Genomic DNA, 18,926 nt, shown 5'->3' with positions numbered 1-18,926 from the left:
TATCCCTGGGACTAACTTCTATGGACACCTCAAAATGATTTCCCTTCTTTTAACATTGAATACGCTGCTGGGACACAAGTAAAAGTTGTATAAGTGTGTGCTGAATGACCCAATTTCTTCTCATGATTACAACTGGTCATTTATCTTAGGGAGATTCACAATTATCATCAGCTGGTAATTTTTTTAAATTATCCTATTCTGTTTAATATTGTACAAAAGCAGCTCCCAAAGCACTAACTATTCAGGAGCATATTCAGCGAGGTGCTTTGATAATAATCTGTCAGAAGAAATCTGTTTTTGTACCCCAATTAACACGAATATATGGAATTAAAAGGGATAGATACTTACAGAACTACCAGGCTTGAAAGGTTGGTAAATGCAAAGTCAGGGATGCTTGAGATCTTGTTGAGAGCCAGGGTCAGCGCCTGTAGGGTGGGCAGATTGCTGAGGGGGTGCACAGGCACCTCCGTCAAGCTGTTGTCATCCAGCCACAGATGCCGTAACTGAACAAGTCCTTCAAAACTGTCCTCGGGGACTGAGGTAATATGGTTGGCATCTAAACGCCTAACAGAAACAGAAACAACCATGTTCAGTAACAAATTCTAGTGAAATGAGTCAGTTCAAGTCTCACAACTCAAAACTTTCAAAACAAAAAGGACTTATAAAAATGATCATCTTTAATTTTACTAGAAGTCCTCATAACATCTAATAACTTTTTCATGATCTGTATAGTGTATGAAAGTCAGTTCTTTCTCTTCCTTCATAAGAATGGCATGTATCCAAATCTATATTCTTCAACTATCTTTGGCTTTTGGCTAAGAAGTAACTTTATAGCAGAAAGACATATTTTTTAAAAACACTTGCAAAGTTAATACTGAAATTATGTTTTAGAGCATAATTATCAGACATACAAAAAAAAAAGAAACTAAGTTGACCAAATAAGCTACTTTACTTCCAATCTTACATTATAACTAACATTAGACATTAAATTTAGTTGCTACTCTGATTCTGTACCAAAGAGAAATATTAGAAAATACTTAAAATTTTTGTATAGCAATAAAGAATCTAAATAGATTTTCAATCATCCTTATTACCTCTAGGCAAGTTAAAAATATAAGTGTCATGTACAGGCAAAGCAATTTTTTCCTCTTCTCTTAGCAGTTAAGTGCTTTTGAAAAATCAGTGTGCCAAAATTAACAGTTATTAAGGTCAAATTATCTGTTGGAAAAATCAAGCAGCTTCTCGAATCAATGTTACTGTGGCTTTAAAGGTTCTTCAATTTTTCCAAAAATTTTGGAATTAAGAACACCTTACTAATAGGATTACTCATATTTAAAATTAAGTCCCCATCTGAAAATCAGGAAACTAGGTCCTACGTATTACTGTTGGCACAACAAGATGTAATTTTGGAATAATTGCTTTTCAACACAAAGACAATCTGGTATTAATATGATGAGGGACACTACGTGCCAGGCAAATCACAGCTTTCCTCACAAATCCCTTGTTGATGTATCTTCATTACTTATATTCATGCCTCACAGCCTTGGACTTCTTTGTGAAAATTACAGAACAGAAAAAAAACTGGTTAAAAATTCAAAATGACTGCATCTTTTTAAATAAATAGTTTGACACCTTTGAGGTTCAGGAAATTCTGAGTTTTAGAGTGGTTTTTGTGCCTCCTGTTTCCTTGCGCTGTTCCAACTTCAGTTCCTGCCATAATTGTCCCTTTCCACCACAGTCAAGTTCTGGGCCCCTGGTCCCAATCAACTGCTCCTAGACCCAGATGCATTTTCCCTTCCTAATGACAGATTAGCAGGGGTTAAAGACCATTGGTCCTGGTGAGTATCTGATGGAAGCTTTCTTTCTAATAGAGTCAAGATAACTGAAAGAACACTTAAAAAGGGAGAGCTTAGGAAACTGAGCAGCTGCCTTAAGAATCTACCTAGAAACACACATTTTTAGACTTGTTTATTTTTGGGGCTTTTAGAACTTGCCCTGAGACAGGCAACTTTTACATAACAGACTGGCCAAGTACTGGCTACAGAGCAGCAAAGTACTGCCTACAGAGCTGTTTAGGAGATTTGCTTTAATGAGCAGATAGGAGTGTGTTCAAACATGTGTGCACGCACACACGCGCACACACGTGCACACACACACACCCCTCGTGGAACTTTTCCATTCTTCGGAAGAAAAAGACTTAAATACATAATCATACAATTAAGCATATTATATAAATAAATATTAATGTAGCTAAATTATACTTGTAGATAATTACCTGCAATTCACTCAACACAGTTAAACTCAGCATCTTGTTAGGTACAAAGGATAAAATATTAAAACAACAGGCATAAGGCCTGTCCTCAAGAGACTGACATTCCAGTGGCGGAGGTGACATACAACATAATAAACAAGTTACAAAATGATAACGAAGTACTTTAAAAAGTACCTCTGGAGTAGATAAACAGGGCACTGAGGTTAAAGACTGACGGACTCTGAGGAGGAGGGTAGTTACTCAAAATGCATTTGGTCAAGAAAAGTATTTCTAAGGTGACATTTAAAGTGAGACCTAAAGAAAAAGCAAGAATGAGTCAAAGTAGGAGCTGGGCAAGGAGTGTTTTAGGCAAAGGAAAGAGCCAGGGCAGAGACCCAGTAGCAGAAACCAACTTAGTATGATCCAGCAACTCCCAGAAGGTTAAGAGTGATTAAAACACAGGAGGAGGGGAGTAGAGGGACCAGGGACACACATGTAGCTGGGGATGCAAACAGGGTCCACATTCCCTAAGTCCCTATAGGCCAGGTAAGGGGTTTGGGTTGTATTTTCATTACAAATTGAAGTTCCTTAGTGTTACTGCAGCTGAAAAGTTTAAATTGTTTATTTTATCATATTGATGATGTATATTCATATTCAATAAAACAGTATGTAATGCACCTCCAAATACCTACAATGCCTCCACTGATACAGAAAATAGTATAACAAGGAAAGTTGTCAGTGCCTTTTTAATATAAATTCCATACAGTATACAACCGTTAAACTCCTGTGAATTCTGTGTCATCAAGGAAAAAAGATAGCCTTAACTTACTGCTAGAAAACTAGGTGAGTTTTGAGCTAAGACAGTCATAAAGCTATCTTCTATACAAAATAGCATAGGTACAACAATAAAATAGCATAATACAACAATAAAAGCATGGATACAATTTCCTCCATTCTAAAAATTTCCAAAAATTGTGAGGTCACAAATAAGTAGGGATTAAAAAGAACTATGGAAAAATGAAACTCTTAAATAAGAGGTTAAATGAGAAAAACGATTTGTGGTGACTCAAATGGTTAATCCTTATCTCTCAATTCACATGTGGGTGTGGTGAGGCACCCATAAAAGTGAAGAGTATGTACTTATACTGAGACCAGTTCTTCAGAGCACTGTCTCAGTGTGGCTTTGTAACAATGATCTATTCTATTAGTATTCATCCTAACTAACAGATGAAGAAAATACTATAATTCTTTAAGTAGATGCTGAAAAGCATCAGCTATCTCACAAAGTGGAAAGAGTATGAGGGTTTATTCAAGGTATTTTTCTATTTAAACTCCATGTGGTAAGAGATTCAACTATTGCTTTATTAGTCGCAGTTTTCTTGTTAAATGGTGAATAACATATTTATTCACTCAATTTCTTTGTTATTTTTGTCTGGAAGACATGCTTCTATTTTCTATTCTCAAAAGCCTATTTTACAATTGACTGAGACTCATGTATTTTTAAATTTCTTGTCTAAACAAACTACAGTAACAAAATAATATTAAATGCAGATATTTAACTGTTGAAAGTCTTTGTTATCAATAAACACCTGTATAATCAAAAGATCTCCTTTCTCTCTGTTCTAACTTACCAATAATGCAAGTGTTATAAACATATTTCAAAACTGAGAAAAACCTAGGAAATTTAATCTTTGAGATCTTTTAATAATCAATAAAAATGTAATCTGATGTTAAAAAATTTCTAGTGGAGATAATTATGACATGTCATTTTAACACCCTGCTGAGGTAATGCTTTAGTTATTTTCACTTTATGGGAGGCAATTATGCTACCTTTTTATTAGTATCAACAACTGGCTTTCAGATTTTATAGTCATTATCAAACATACACTTGCACCAAACCACTTCAGGTCATTTTCAATACCTAATGAACTTTGCTTCTTTTAAGCACTATTCAAAACCACAATGAAATCTTTCATGTAATTCAGATCTGAAGAACAGATTTTCAAAATGACTCAAGTGCTGATAAGACTGTTTTACACCATGAGAGAACTTTAACTCTATCTAACTTCACCACTGCACCCACTCTACTAACAAACGCATGAACATTTCCTTCTTAAAGAAAACAGGCCTGACACAGAGCAGCTCCTTATGTTTCTGATGTATATGAAAACATCCCAATGCCTTTAAAAAAAAGTTTGTTTTACCTGTACTCCAAACACTCATCCCAATTTTGGAGATAATTTAAACTAAGCAATTTGCTCCATGAATGATAAGCACAGTATGCTTTTTTAAAACATGAAAGAGAAACCTATGATTTCTGTGAAAAACATCACTTTAAATCATCTATATTACCAATAAATGTCTCGTACTTTAATGTACTTACTGACCACAAATTAGAGAGAATATTTGTATTTTTTTGGTAATTTTTCTGTTCTACAGTTGAAAATGAGATTTTAGTCTTCTCTTTATTACCCTTTAAACTAGACAAAATAATTGAGTATTTTGATTATTAAATCTTACAAAATGACAATTCAATATGAAGGTCTTGAAGTAAAATATATTCTTAAGAAGCAAAAGAAAACATGACTATTTAAAATGCCTGATGAATTCAGGTCCAAGAGAGGTCAGATGACTTGCCCTGTGTACATCCACTCGAGGTGAGAAAGTGTGTGAAGTCAGCCGAATAACATTTCTATAAGAGAACTCATTCCCATTGATTCATTTTAAGAGTCTATCTAGAACATACCCAATTAGCTGTGGTGAAAAACAAATCCTTATGTTCCATAACTTACCATTTTAGTGAAGGAAGCTACTTAATACAACCACCTTAAATTAAACTTTCATTTCAACTAAGAATTGAATGGCCAACACCGTGGATATTCCTTGTTTATGGGTTAGATACAGTTTAAAGTTTAACTTTACAGCATATATTTTTATTTTCACATTCATTGCTCATTAACTACTAGAATATCTAATCTAAAATCAAACGGTAACCTATAATTTATAATTTCCAGGGATGTCTCTTTGGTGCAGTTAAAAATGGCTTTATGTTAGCAAACTGATGAGACAAGCAGCTCAATCATTTTCACGCTATATTTTCTAACTTGCGTGCATTTCCTACTATTTGCAGTTATTTCAAAGTATAATACAAAACCTAAGAGACAAATTGTATACAAATATGTGATGTCGCTAAAACGCAATTTTATACCAGCACACATAAGGGTGATAACTGTTAACATTTTTTATTCAGAGTGCTTCTGGGGAGATTATTTGTTATTTAAAATTAGACTTCTGAATTCTACCTTTAAAAAGAAAACCAGCATTACTTCTAGGATATAGCCTAGGGATCTGCGTTTTAGCAGTCTCCCCCTAGTGAGTCTGTTGCAAAGTGTGGTCAAAGTACCACACTTAGAGAAACTATGCCCCAGAGTCCCATTGTATTTGGTATTTAGGACATGAAGTGAGGCAATGCAAATTTGTATTCATTATTCTAGTAGAAGCTAATGAAGTTCCTTGTTTTGAAGAATACTTTTTCATTTTTTCCGAGAAGTTCCCTTGACCAAATTGAGGAATTACAATCGATTTGTTCTGATTATCATTACCACACGAAACAGAAACCTCTTTGTGGCTGTTTCTTGACAGTCAAGGCACAAGACACTAAAACTTCTGTACACACATAACTGGTTCCAAAGGGGTGCTGATCACCAGCAGTGCACAAGTTCATGGAAGTACACCCAGCAGTGAATACCCAGTAGCTTTCTCTCAGCCTCTAAGACAAGAGAGGAGGTAAAATGAACCACCTCCTTCTCCCTCACCAAAGGACATTTTGATAACATCGACTAGCTATCTCTGTTTTTATCTCAGATGAAAGGATAAATCTCCTCTTTCCTCACAATTCTAGTTCTTTACACCTTTAACAGCCAGAGTAGTCTCTTGGTGAGTCAAGAAACCAAGAAGTTACTTACAAAGACTGCAAAGTACTCAGCCCTCGAATGGCTTCACTGGGTACTGTTTTCAACTGATTATTCTGGAGCGTTCTGAAAGAAAATTTTTGGTTAGTGAGTAACAAGTGATAGTTACCATTTTTTCTTAGAAAAATTCAGAGCCTTTTTTTTTTTTTCCAAAAAATATTTCCAATGGAAAAATGGGGGGGAGGTGGAGGTGGAAAGCATCTAAGACAAGAGAATTGCAAAACTTCAAGAAGCACTTGTTGTAAAGCCAGAAAGGAAATCTATACTGCTATCCCAAGCCATGCCCTAACACAGACTTGCTGGGTAATCCATGTTTCCAAGGGTGGTTTTGTTTCTGGTAATTAAGGCACTCTAGTTAATGTTCATCACCCTGGGTACTATTAGTTAATGTTAATTAGGAGGTATAACAAGTTAACTGGGAGGTATAATAAGCAAATCCGTTGGAATTCCTAATGTCTTTTCAAATTGGAATAAAGCATAGCCCGGAAACATGGACATCAGGTTAAGCCAATTTTTTCAAGCGGATGGCAGATCCCAAGCTCTTAAGGAACAGCAGGAATGTCCTCAATGCATGTGGGGCCAGAAGAGAAATAGAGCTTTGATCATCTACTAGTTGGGGCCTGCCGAATAGACGCATAGATCCATACTGAAAATGAAATCCTTTTGATTTTTTTGCCTGGAGCCATTCCTGTCACATTAATAAAATGGCTGCCTGACATGAGTCATAACCACAGAATAGAAGAGATAAAGGTCCCACCTAGCTCACTGAACCAGAGAGGTCTAATGGCCTGCTGAAGGTCATCCAGCATGGTAGTGGCAGAAGTGGGGGCAGTCAGTTCACCTGTTTCCTAATCTGCCATACTCCAGGCTCCTGACCACTGCCAAGAATTTATTTCCTCACCATTTGCTGGCTATACAAATTGTAGGCATCTGAATTCCCTTGAGCTCTAAAATTATTTTAACATTTGGAGCACTTGTAAGCCTTTTTCCCTTTTAGAGTCAGGTAATTCAAAGTTCTTATAGCTATAAAATAAGTAGAAACAAAACCCTACCAGTAAAACTTAAGTATGGGTTTGCTCCAATGCATTAGGCACCCTAAAAGCCTAACATTCAACTGTAATATACTGGAGGTCAGAATACCTATTATTTAGAGTTTTAACTGTTATCTAGATGCAGGGTTGCCGAAATCAAACTCTAGCCTCCCACACTACTCACTGGCCACTCCTTAAATCTTTTAATCCTCAACTAAAAGAAACTGTGCTTAACCTAGTTCCAAGCATGTTGACTACGCAGAAAGAAAATACACAGCCAGCTGTGAAACTCTAAAATTGCATTACTTACAGAACTTTGAGTTCTTTCAACCCAGACAAGGCCTTTGGGTGGATAAAAGAAAGGTCGTTGCCCGCCAATTGTCTAGAAAAAAAAAAAAAAAAAAAAGTAGCAAGAAAAAAATAGTAATTCAGACTTAAAATTTAGAACTTACAAAAACCTAATCTGTGATTAAAACTCTATGTTAAACATTTCTCAAGTCTATCTGACATTAAACGTGGACTTAAACCCTTGCTAAATGATCCTGTGAATCTTCCAATGAGATAAATGTCTCTAGAATTTTTTTTTAAGTCCCAATACAATAATTTAAGCAGGCACATTTTTATTCTGGTGAGGTCAAGCAAGCCAAAACACATTAAACCAAATTAAGTTTGCTATTCATGGTCACTCTGCAGCTTGCAGTGTTTTCTAAGGGCCTCATAAATACAAGACTACTGGTCAGCAGGCAAGAGTGTTTATACAGATTACAGCAAACCAGTCTGTCAAGGAAGAATGCTTTTGGGAGGAAAGTCAGCCTGTTATCTCTGCATAACCAAGGGCAGCATATCCAGTGCAAAAGAGAGGCAAAAAGTGAGTCATTGAAAGCATAACTTTCCAAACAATGGCCTATATATTTTTTTCTGAAGTAAACAGGTTTTCCTAAAGAAATTTTGACATGACAAATTCAAGTGGGGATAAAGATAGAATAAGGAAAGGTTAAGAATTCTTTGGATCCTTTTGTAAGAAATCTGGGCACCCAATTCATACTGAACCCTACTTTTCCTCCTATTTCCCTGGGCATAGAGAAATAGAAGAAAAAGTTGAACAGAGGATATTAGGGAGAAGAATCAGGATGCAGGGTAGTGATTCACATAAGTTAACTTGTAGACAGGTGAAGGGAAGGAAGGTTTTCAACTGTGTACTCAAAAATGATGATTGTGTGTTCATATGATTAAACATAGGACTCTCCTGGGTCCTGGTTCTGTCAGGGATACTCTCCTAAACAGCTAGATTCTGTAACTATGTATATATATATTTTAATGCTCTCTTCTACACATGTCTCAGGACCACATAGTCACCAAGTCCTCCTTTAAAATTCCTCTGTTAAAATTTATAATTAAATTTTTTAATTTAAAAAAATGTATAAAACTTAACATTTATAATCCCTCCTTTAAAAGGTATGTATTTCCACTATTCTTCCTATTCCCTCCCTAAAAACTCTGCATCCCTAAGCCTTATTCATCAATTCATTCATTCATTTAAAAATGAGTACCTACTAAGTGCCAGACACACAACATCTTTAGGTTCCCCCCCTTCTAATCTGTTCTACTTGTATATCCTGATTTTAGGGATATAAGAAAGATACTTTACCAGCCTTAAAATGTGAAGTCACTGTGGCCTGAAGCTCTACTTTTAGATGCACTATTTTCTCTTGAAGTGGTGTTCCAGTTACTAATAAAATGCAAATTGCCCTGGGAAGTGTAATCCTTACCTAGCATTAACACAGAGGCGATTGCACTGAAGATGGGGGGGCGGGAAGGGGACAGAAAAGCAAACAGCCAAAAGACCCAGAAACCCAAGGGGTAAGTATGAAGAATTAGTTCTTCAATGGCAAGAATAACAATGCTGGATTCTCAGGCGATACCACCAAGTTTAGCACAGTTCATGCTCGTAAACTAAATTCTTCCTAAAAAGTCCTCCCACCATGAATTTTGTTTCTCACAAGGCATCCAAGTACCTAAATTTTACACTGCATTGCCTTTCAAGGTTTCCCCATAACCCAGGCTCACAACAGCTTGCTTTGTGCTGTCAGCCTTGTAGCCCTTCACCTCCCAGGGCTCACCAGAAGTAAAACAAGAGACTGAAGAAGATGGTTTTAAGGCCTCTTCAGTTGCTTCCATTTTAAAATATTTCTCTTTAGCAAATCCTGTTGGTTCTAGGCTAGCCAGCTTTTTCACTACATTTTTTACTTACTTATTTATTTTATTTATTTATTTTTTGAGATGGAGTCTCATTCTGTCACCCAGGCTGGAGTGCAGTGGTGCAATCTCAGCTCACTGCAATCTCTGCCTCCTGGATTCAAGCAATTCTCCTACCTCAGTCTCCAGAGTAGCTGGGATTACAGACGCCCACCACGATGCCCAGCTAATTTTTGTATTTTTAGTAGAGACGGGGTTTCACCATGTTGGCCAGGCTGGTTTCGAATTCCTGACCTCAAATGATCTACCTGCCTTGGCCTCCCAAAGCACTACATCTTTTAAATGTTTCACCTAGCAACCTCATTTGTACCCCTTTAAACACTCAACTGCAATTCTTATAAATGTGCCCTATGCATGAACTCTCAGAGCTCATCAACTTGGTCACAAGCTACTGTCTACTGGTTGTTTCTTGTATATTAGTCTTGTGGGCCAAGTACAAATGCCTTCAAGAACAGGGTGTGCATCTCAAACTTCTGTTACCACCCACCAACATGCCAATTCATTAAACAGAAACTGCTTTCTCAGAAGCTCCTCCTTGAAAATGCTCATCATTCCGACGCCATAGCATCCCAAAGTCTACCTTAGTGCAAGCTTGGTACAAGCAATCTCAAAGGGACCCAAGTCTCACTCATTAAATTCAACTGATAATGCTCACAGCTGTAATGCAAAGTGCTTAAAAGGTCACATTTTAAAAGATCAAATTGCACCATAAAAGCCATAAGAGGCAGTAGCCATCTTTCCCCAGGGCCTCAGATAGCCCTGTGACTGCTCTTCCAAGTGTTAAAAAGCTAGAGTCCTCCAAAAAAGAAACACTATAAACAGAGTAAGGCTGTTACAGGATTCTTATTATTCTTTTGTCTCTAATATTAGTTTTGAATGTCCTTGTATCTATGGGCTTTCCTTGAGTTCAGCCTATTGTGCTGGGCTCATAAAAAAAAAAAGTATTTTATAAAGTAACAAAATGGCAAAATGCAGAACACCTGATTATCTTGTCGACAGAAAAGAGTGTTTGACCACATTAGCCAAAATATTTGCTTCCTTTTCCCAAATCTCTGCCCCTTTTATTAACCATGAGAAAACTAAAGTCACCTAACTTCAAAAAGCATTCCCTTTCTCCTCTATTTATCTTTAATATAAATGACAAAATGAGCTCTGCATGAGGCTTATCCTGAAATACAAGCCAACGATCTGGAGAAATAAACACTACTAGTATGTGGTGGACAGTGATAATGACGTCCAAGAGGACACCCTACTTTGATTACTTAGTTTGTTAGTAGAGTAAACATGTCCTGTGGAGCCTTCAGGAATGTATCTACCTAAGTTTACCGAGCTGCTGTGTTAATGAGTAACAAGCACAGCAGCTTGGTAAAAGCTCTGCAGCTCCAGTAATTGCACCCTCCAGAAGCTCTTCACATGTTGCTTATTTTATGAGCTAGTATTTCTTATAGTAAACCTTGGGGATGCTTCATGTCTAAAAGCTCAGATTCAGAAAAGAGCAAAGTAAATAAATAGCAAGGTTAGGAAAAAAATCCCAAATTCTTTGGAAGAAAAAAACTATAAGCCTACAGCAGTTGCAGACACTGTGATAGTGATAGCTGGTACACAAACGTTCTTTCATTTTAATCATCTCAAGAAAACTGCCCTGCTTTTCCGAGTCCCTGAGTGGTTAGGTGACTTGGCATAAGTCACACTGCTGGTACATGAAGGAGCCAGCATTCAAGTTCTCTTGCTTGGCTGGCTGAAATACTTACCCACTTCTACCTGTATTGTGATGCCTCTGGTAGTCACTAAAAGATTAGGAAATAATTCACAGAAAAGGTGGGGCAGAGTGGACTTGAGCAAGTTAACAGCCTTGTCTGAGTATCAATAGCTGTCACCTAGCAGAACAAAGCCAGTAAGGACAGACTATGCATTAGGAGCTCAGAACTGCAATTACAGAGAAGTTCCCAACAGACCTTACCCTTCCCATAGCCAAAGATGACCAGCAAGGGGGGCTGAGAATGGGATTCTCTGAGTGCCCAAAGGTAGGGCATGCCCTGAACTCAGTGAGACTTGGTTAAGGATATATACCATTCTCTGTTGTTTGTTTATTATTATTATTATTATTATTATTTTTTTTTTTTTAGGCAACTCCTGAGGAAAAAGAGGTGGCTGATCCTGAGCAGGAATTTGGCCCTCTATTAGCAAGACCAGCCACTTCCCATTCCATGCCTGAGTTTGCACTTCTGTGCTATAGCCAACAGTTTTCTTAGCTTCTCACTACTTCAGGACCTATTGGCTGCCCTCAGAAAACCTTTTTCATTGACTAAATCATGTTACTTATATTTTTCTTTTTGTCCCACAAACAATATTCTTTTACTATTTTCCAGTTGCTGTGAAATACTAAAGAAAAAAAATAATTAGGGTGAAAAAATAAGAGTGAAAGTAGTATGGTTTTCTATTTGTAAAAGTGGACAGTCCGAGGCATCAGTTCTTTCCCCTCCGTGTTCTGTTTCCAAAGACCATGAGAGTGTCTCCCTGCAAGGTTTCAACTCATCCACTCTTTGACTCTTCCTGTTATCACCTGATTTTTTTTTCCTCCTGGACTACTGCCATGAACTTCCACAGGATTCCTGTCTCAAACCACTTAATCTGAAAAAGCTCAATTCTAAGCATTTTTCCAAAGGCTCTCTTTTCCCCTGCTGCAACTAACCACTGTTATTACATCCAAACACACCATGCATTGCCACCTCTGACTCTTTGCTCACACCATCTCCTTCACCTGAAATACCCACAACTCTGCCCTCTACAAACTGAAGCTTTGTTCAAGTTGTCCAAGTAGGGTACGCTACCACCGGTATGAACCCATGATATCACCTTCCTTTGATTCCACAGGTACCTTAGACAAAGCTATCCCATTGGGTGCATCTTAGTCTGCCTTTAGTTCCTTTGTACTGCTCTGATCTTCTTCAATGATCTTATATGTCCCTCATGAGCAGGAACTAGGTCATCTTTATTCTATATTCCCTTGTATGACCCCTTACAAAGACAAGACACTTAGTATTTGCTGTAATGTCTCCACTAAGCCCCATTGTAAGACTCTGGATTTGCAAAGCTAATATTACTACTGAAAGGGTGAGAAAGCTTCCTGATTATCTTCCCTTTTCTGCAAGTTTTCTCATTTCAGGTATACTCCCTCACTCTCCTTCACTCTCCTAACAGGAAAGAACTACATGGCTAAAGTGTCAAATGCCAGGGCAAACATTTTCTTTCTTGACATATGCTGGAAGTATATTTTCTTAAGGAAAGGTGGGGAGGAACTCTAAACATGGGAACATCAGTCCACTGGTCCACAGTAGTATCTCAACACACGCTGTGTTGTGCACATGATCACACAGAATTAAAACAAGTCTAGCAGGATTTCAAAGGCAACACCGTTTACCTCAAGGCAACTCCCACTTACTCTGTTTGCTACAACAGTCCCAGAAGCAAAGAGAGCAAAGACAGAGAATGGTGAGAAACAGAAAGGGCAGAGGAGAAGCAAAAAGTAATCCTCTAGATTTCTGCTTTCCCACTGGATTTGGAACCATTCCAGGAAGCGGCATACAAGTGGCTCAGTGTGTAATGTCTCTATGAATCTATTTTGTGTGCATTTATTATTCATAAAGACCATGGATTGACATTAGGGGCTCCTTCCAGGGAAAGCTTTTTGGAAAGCAAGAATTTTCAATAATATCCTTGACTCTTAATGCATTTATGACCTGAAATTTCCTATCTGCTCTCCCTTCCAGCAGGGGGAAAAAGCAGGAACTGTGCTCTTAAATATGGGGCACTGGTCAAGGGTGTGTGTGAAGGACTAGGCCACATTTCAGATGGTAATCTGGGCCAAAGTTAACTCCTTCATGAAATACACTGAGCGACACTAGAGTTTCTTCACTTGGGAAGCAGCTTAAAAAACAAGAGAGGCAAGTGTGAAATAGAGAATTTACCAATTGGTGTTAGTTCTCTGAGAAATGATGGGACTTAGGTTTCTTGTGGTCTATTACAGAAATTTCACTGTAGCCTTTTGGCTGGAATTCTAGCCAAGAATTAGTGGAGTAAGAAATACCATATATACAGTGATTAGACATATGGACTGAGCAGCGGGGAGGGCACACGAGGATTCAGTGGCTTTCAGCAGCTGTTGTGAGGAGACGTCGGGCAGAAAAAGCAGAGGGAGACTACAGCAACTGTGCACACAAATAATAGAGTGCTTTCTTACTAATGGCAATTTCCCTTTCCCCTTATGGAGAGGTTGGAGACTAGATAATAAAGCCAGAAGACAGTGACCACAGCCTCCCATTCACTCATGTTCCTACCTTCCCTTTGCAGAGGTGGTTACCAGATGGCCTGGCATTGTGCTCCCGTCAAGTCCTGCCTGAAAAGTACTTCCAGCACCACCATTCCCTTCTGACCAACATTTATCTACCCCTCAGCAATGTTTTCTCCTCTTCCTCTTTCTCTCTCTCTCTCTTTCTTTCTTTTTTTTGAGATGGAGTTTCGTTCTTGTTGTCCAGGCTGGAGTGCAATAGCAGGATCTTGGCTCACTGCAATTGCTGCCTCCCAGGTTCAAGTGATTCTCTTTCTGCCTCAGCCTCCCTAGTAGCTGGGATTACAGGCATGCACCACCACACTCGGCTAATTCTGTATTTTCAGTAGAGACTGGGGTTTCACCAAGTTGGTTAGGCTGGTCTCAAACTCCTGACCTCAGATGATCCACCCGGCTCAGCCTGCCAAAGTCCTGGGATTACAGGTGTGAGTCTGAGTCACCGGGCCTGGCCCTCCTTGTTTCTTTCTGTACCTACTTTTGAAGCCACACATAGGAAGTATCACAGGTGGTACCCAAACACAGCCAGGCTGCTTCTCCTGGGATGCCATTCTATTCCCTCAAGTGGATGGATCACCACAGTGCCGCGTATGTGTAAAGCACACTAGGCAGAACCACCAGCCCATGATACTGCCTCCAGAGAAAGCATTTCTAGTTCAAAACTGAACTAAGGCATTTAACAGGACGTGAGTGACATTCTTTTATTAAATATAATTTGAAATCAGCAAACTCCAAAATTTTGGCAACTGCTTGTTTTTTTTTTTCTTTTTGAGATGGAGCGGAGTCTCGTGCTGTCTCCCAGGCTGGAGTGCAGTGGCGCGATCTCTACTCACTGCAACCTCAGCCTCCTGGGTTCAAGCAATTCTCCTGCCTCAGCCTCTGGAGTAGCTGAGATTACAGGTGCCCGCCACCATGCCCGGCTAATTCTTGTACTTTTAGTAGAGACAGGTTTCACCACGTTGGCCTGGCTGCTCTCAAACTCCTGACCTCAGGTGATCCACCTGCCTCGGCCTCCCAAAGTGCTGGGATTACAGGCATGAGCCACTGCACCCGGCTGGCAACTGTTTTAAAAAGCAAAATACATACTTCTTAAAGTCCTGAGCCATATATTTATTAATATGTCAAGGGCTGACTACGCGTTCAGAACTATGTTGGCTCCTGTGAGAAATAAAAACTGAAAGAGGTACACTGGTTCCCATGTAGGGGCATTTGGTATCAATATATGTAATAAAAAATTATCATTTGTGTAGTACTTTTCATTTTCGTTAACCTATTATTATACAGGTTGAGCATCCCTAATCTGAAAATGTGAAATCTGAAATGCTCCAAAATTTGAAGCTTTTTGAGTGTTGACATGCATGACACTCAAAGGAAATGTTCATTGGGTATTTTGAATTTCAGATATTCAGATTTAGGATGCTCAAGCAATGGAAATATTCTAAAATCTGAAAAAATCTGAAATACAAAACACTTCTGGTCCCAAGTATTTCAAATAAGGGGTACTCAACCTACTGGCCCTCAAAACCGCCCTGTGTCATGGGTCAAGCAAGCTTATCGCCCCCTACTCCTACTGTTTTTTTTGTTTTTCTTTTTTAACAGATAAGGAATGTGAGCCTGTTTCCTACGTGCCTTCTCCAAAGACCTACAGCACCTAAATAATGTAAATCCGAGGAATAAAACAATGTAAATAAACTAATGTAAATCCTAGAAACAAAAAAGTGTTGTTTTGTGTTATTTTCTTTTCTTTTTTTTTTTTTTGAGAAGGAGTCTCACTCTGTCACCCAGGCTGGAGTGCAGTGGTGCAATCTCGGCTGACTGCAACCTCTACCTCCCAGGTTCAAGCGATTCCCTTGCCTTAGCCTCTTGAGTAGCTGGGATTAAGGCGCCCGCCACTATGCCTAGCTAATTTTTGTATTTTTAGTAGAGACGGAGTTTCACCATGTTGGCCAGGCTGGTCTCCTGACCTCAAATGATCTACCCACCTAGGCCTCCCAAAGTGCTGGGATTACAGGTATGAGCCACCGCGCCTGGCCTGTTTTGTGTTATTTTCTACCATTGACTTAAAGAGGACCAGAGGATATGGTTACTTTCTTAGTGAATAAAGAGGTCTAACAACTAATAGTATCCTTTCTAGTTCTGCTTCGACACTTTTGCTATCAGTATAAACCTCATCTAAGAAAGCACATCAGAATAGTCCTATATCAACTAATGATGTACTACCCCATTTCTTCACATACTAGGGAAGACTTTTGCATCTTCATATAACTCTTACGAAAGTATATGTAAAAATTTTATATGTTTTAAGAATATACATGAATTAAGAAACCCTTATTATGGAAATTCTCAAGGTTTTAGGATAGCTTTCCTTTGCCGAGAAGGAAGAAGTTATTTCACATATATTTCATATTATATATTTCCATTTAAATGCACAACAATGAAAGCAGTAATGCTTAACAAAAAATAAGTACGTTTCTGCTAAAACTTGGTTTATAGGCCATCTACAACTCTTCTACCTACTAAAGAGCTTTATATTCAATTCACAGAAACTTTAAGTTCCACCTGCACCGAATTGGCCTTTGCATCTCCCACTTCTTATAGGAACCCATGGAATACTTTATTTTATAGGTAAATCAGTAAAAACCCAGGCAACAGTTATACTTCCTGAGCAAAGTTATCCTGACAACCTAGTCATTTACCCTCTGGCAATAAACACATGCAATATCCACCCATGTGAGGAAATAATATGTTCCAGCTTAAAAAAAAAATACAGCTAACGTCAACCAACAAATATTTATTGAGTTTCTACTACAGGCCAAGTACCCTAAGTATGGCAAAGGAGGTACTGAGTTTTCCCAGGACATTTCTCGTTTCATTTCTTTTAAATAAGGACAGTTCATTAATCACAAACTTCAATAGAATTCCGTTTTTATATAGACTGATAAGGTTTCTTACATCAATCAATTCAAAATGAGAAGAAATCCTTTGTCTTAACCCCTCCCTCAATTTCAAGTTCAAGAATGTGGTAACTGTCACCAAGGTCATATAGAAGTGTGACAACAGGCCCTGCCCTTCCTTAGAGAAAAGTCAATAGAGTTGAGGAGATAAGCACACACTGACACACTTGAAGCACGAAATAACAAGGCATGCAATACGCTGCTAAGTGGTGAGAAGTAGAGAGAGTGCAAGAGGGGCTTGGAAAAGGAAGATCAGATTCTTCATATGGCAGAAAGGGCTCAAAATGGCTGTATAAAAATGGGTAAAATGTGAATATAGAGAGGTACTCTGGCAGATCCTGTTGGTTGCCTACCTAACACCCATTCACGCCTTCCTGGCAGAGCCTATATTTGTTCAAATATCCTCTCGTCCACATGACTCAGCTCCATGAGTAAATACCAACTGGCCTTAACTCTTCCTGCTGGTCCCATTCCGGTAATTGGTTTAGGGATAGACCTGTGACCCCAGCTCTGGTTAATGAAGTGAGAGGAAGTCTACTAGGGATTTCTGAGAAAGACAGCTGTACTCCTAAATGAGAACGCATTAGAAGGATGACCCTTTTCTCCTTCTAGGTGCGTTCCTGTCTGAATATTCTATGTGGAGTGATAACAGGATGGTACAGCCCGTCCTGGGGAAGAGCACACTAGAAAGTAGGAGATACCCTGGGTTCTTGACGACATGGCTGAGCAACTCCATCAATCAGCCCTGGAATAGTTCTACCACCTTGTCATGTAAGATAATACATTTCCTTACTGTTTAAGTTACTTTTAATTGAGTTTTGTCACTTGCTGCCAAAAGCATCTTAATTGCCTAAATGATAACTACTCTTCTTTTCTTACGTAGTGATAGAATGCTGATTTTAGTCCAGGCAACGATATACCCAGCTCAAAGGTCCTGTTTCCCAGCATCCCCTGCCCTTTGGCCATGTGACTAAGTTCTAGCCAGTGAGATGTGAACAGAAGCATTGTGCGGTATGCTCAAGATGCCTTCTTAAAGGAAGTTGGCTACTGGGAACTATGCCCCTCTTTATTCCCTGCTTCATCCTATCTACTGCTGAGGATAGGGTTTTGATGGCTGCAGCTCCAGTACACAGTCATCTAGTGATCTTGACATGGAAGCAAATACACAAACAACTACAGAGCAGAATGTCAGGGCCTACATCTCTGCTAAGTTTGTGATGCATCATAGTAGCTCCAGGTCACCAGGCTGCAGATTTCATATTCAGGTAAATAAAATAAAGCCTGATGTGTTTAAAGGCACTGTTACTTGGAGTTTTCCCTGATAAACGGTTAAATCTAATTGTAATATAAGAATTTAGGAAAAGAGCTAAATTTGGCAAGCCACACTGTAATAAAAGCAGCACAGTTAAAGACAGTACATCCAATAAACAAAGACTAGATAGGATAAGAATGTTTCACAGCTGGGTGTGATGGCTCATGTCTGTATTCCCAACACTTTGGGAGGCCAAGGCAGGAGGATTGCTTGAACCCAGGAGTTAGAGACCAGCCAGGGCAACCCCATCTCTACAAAAAATACAAAAATTAGCTGGGCATGGTGACATGTGCCAGCTACTCAGGAAGCTGAGGTGGGAGGATCTCTTGAGCCCGCGAGGTCAAGGTTGCAGTGAGCTGCACTGCACTCCAGCCTGGACAATAGAGTGAGACCCTGTCTCAAAAAAACAGAAAGTTTCTAAAACTGCTGTTCATAACAACACCACAAAGCAAGAGACTTGTTACATAAAATGTGAATCATCCAAATGATAAAGCACTATGCATTTATTAAATGATGGTAAAAACTAGATGTATTCATATGTAAAATTATAATAAGGTAGATATGGTATAAGTGGTAAATATAGTAGGAGTCTATTTTTAAAAGGAAATTGTATACATATACTCAGAGAAAAGTTCGGAAGGATGTACAAAATATTAACCATAGTTATCTCTCCATGGTAGGATAATGGCTCTATATCTTTCAAATATGATACATCTTCAAGATTTAAAAAACAGTATCCACCTATTTTTGTAATTGCTTTTTTAAAAGTCCAGTTTGTATTAAGCATTTTTATAACTATGATTTTT

At 38.6% G+C, this 18,926-nt stretch overlaps 1 protein-coding gene across 4 annotated transcripts in view; it reads right to left on the bottom strand.

The window, feature by feature from the left end:
- The window catches only part of LGR4 (leucine rich repeat containing G protein-coupled receptor 4), a 107,318-nt gene that overhangs the window by 19,006 nt on the left and 69,386 nt on the right, over nucleotides 1-18,926 (bottom strand). For 2 of the 4 annotated variants that reach the window (XM_054438055.2, XM_063671042.1), the window contains 3 exons: nucleotides 7,564-7,635; nucleotides 6,217-6,288; nucleotides 349-564 (listed from right to left, as the gene is read on the bottom strand). In XM_054438055.2, the coding sequence (XP_054294030.1) occupies nucleotides 349-564; nucleotides 6,217-6,288; nucleotides 7,564-7,635 (360 nt within the window). The remainder of the gene's footprint in view (nucleotides 1-348; nucleotides 565-6,216; nucleotides 6,289-7,563; nucleotides 7,636-18,926) is intronic. The other 2 variants (XM_063671041.1, XM_063671043.1) reach the window with 1 other exon arrangement.

Source organism: Pongo pygmaeus, chromosome 9 (genome assembly GCF_028885625.2).
Source record: "Pongo pygmaeus isolate AG05252 chromosome 9, NHGRI_mPonPyg2-v2.0_pri, whole genome shotgun sequence".
Taxonomy (NCBI): Eukaryota; Metazoa; Chordata; class Mammalia; order Primates; family Hominidae; genus Pongo; species Pongo pygmaeus.
Note: the sequence above shows the minus strand (reverse complement) of the source record. Positions and strands in the feature narration are given on the sequence as shown.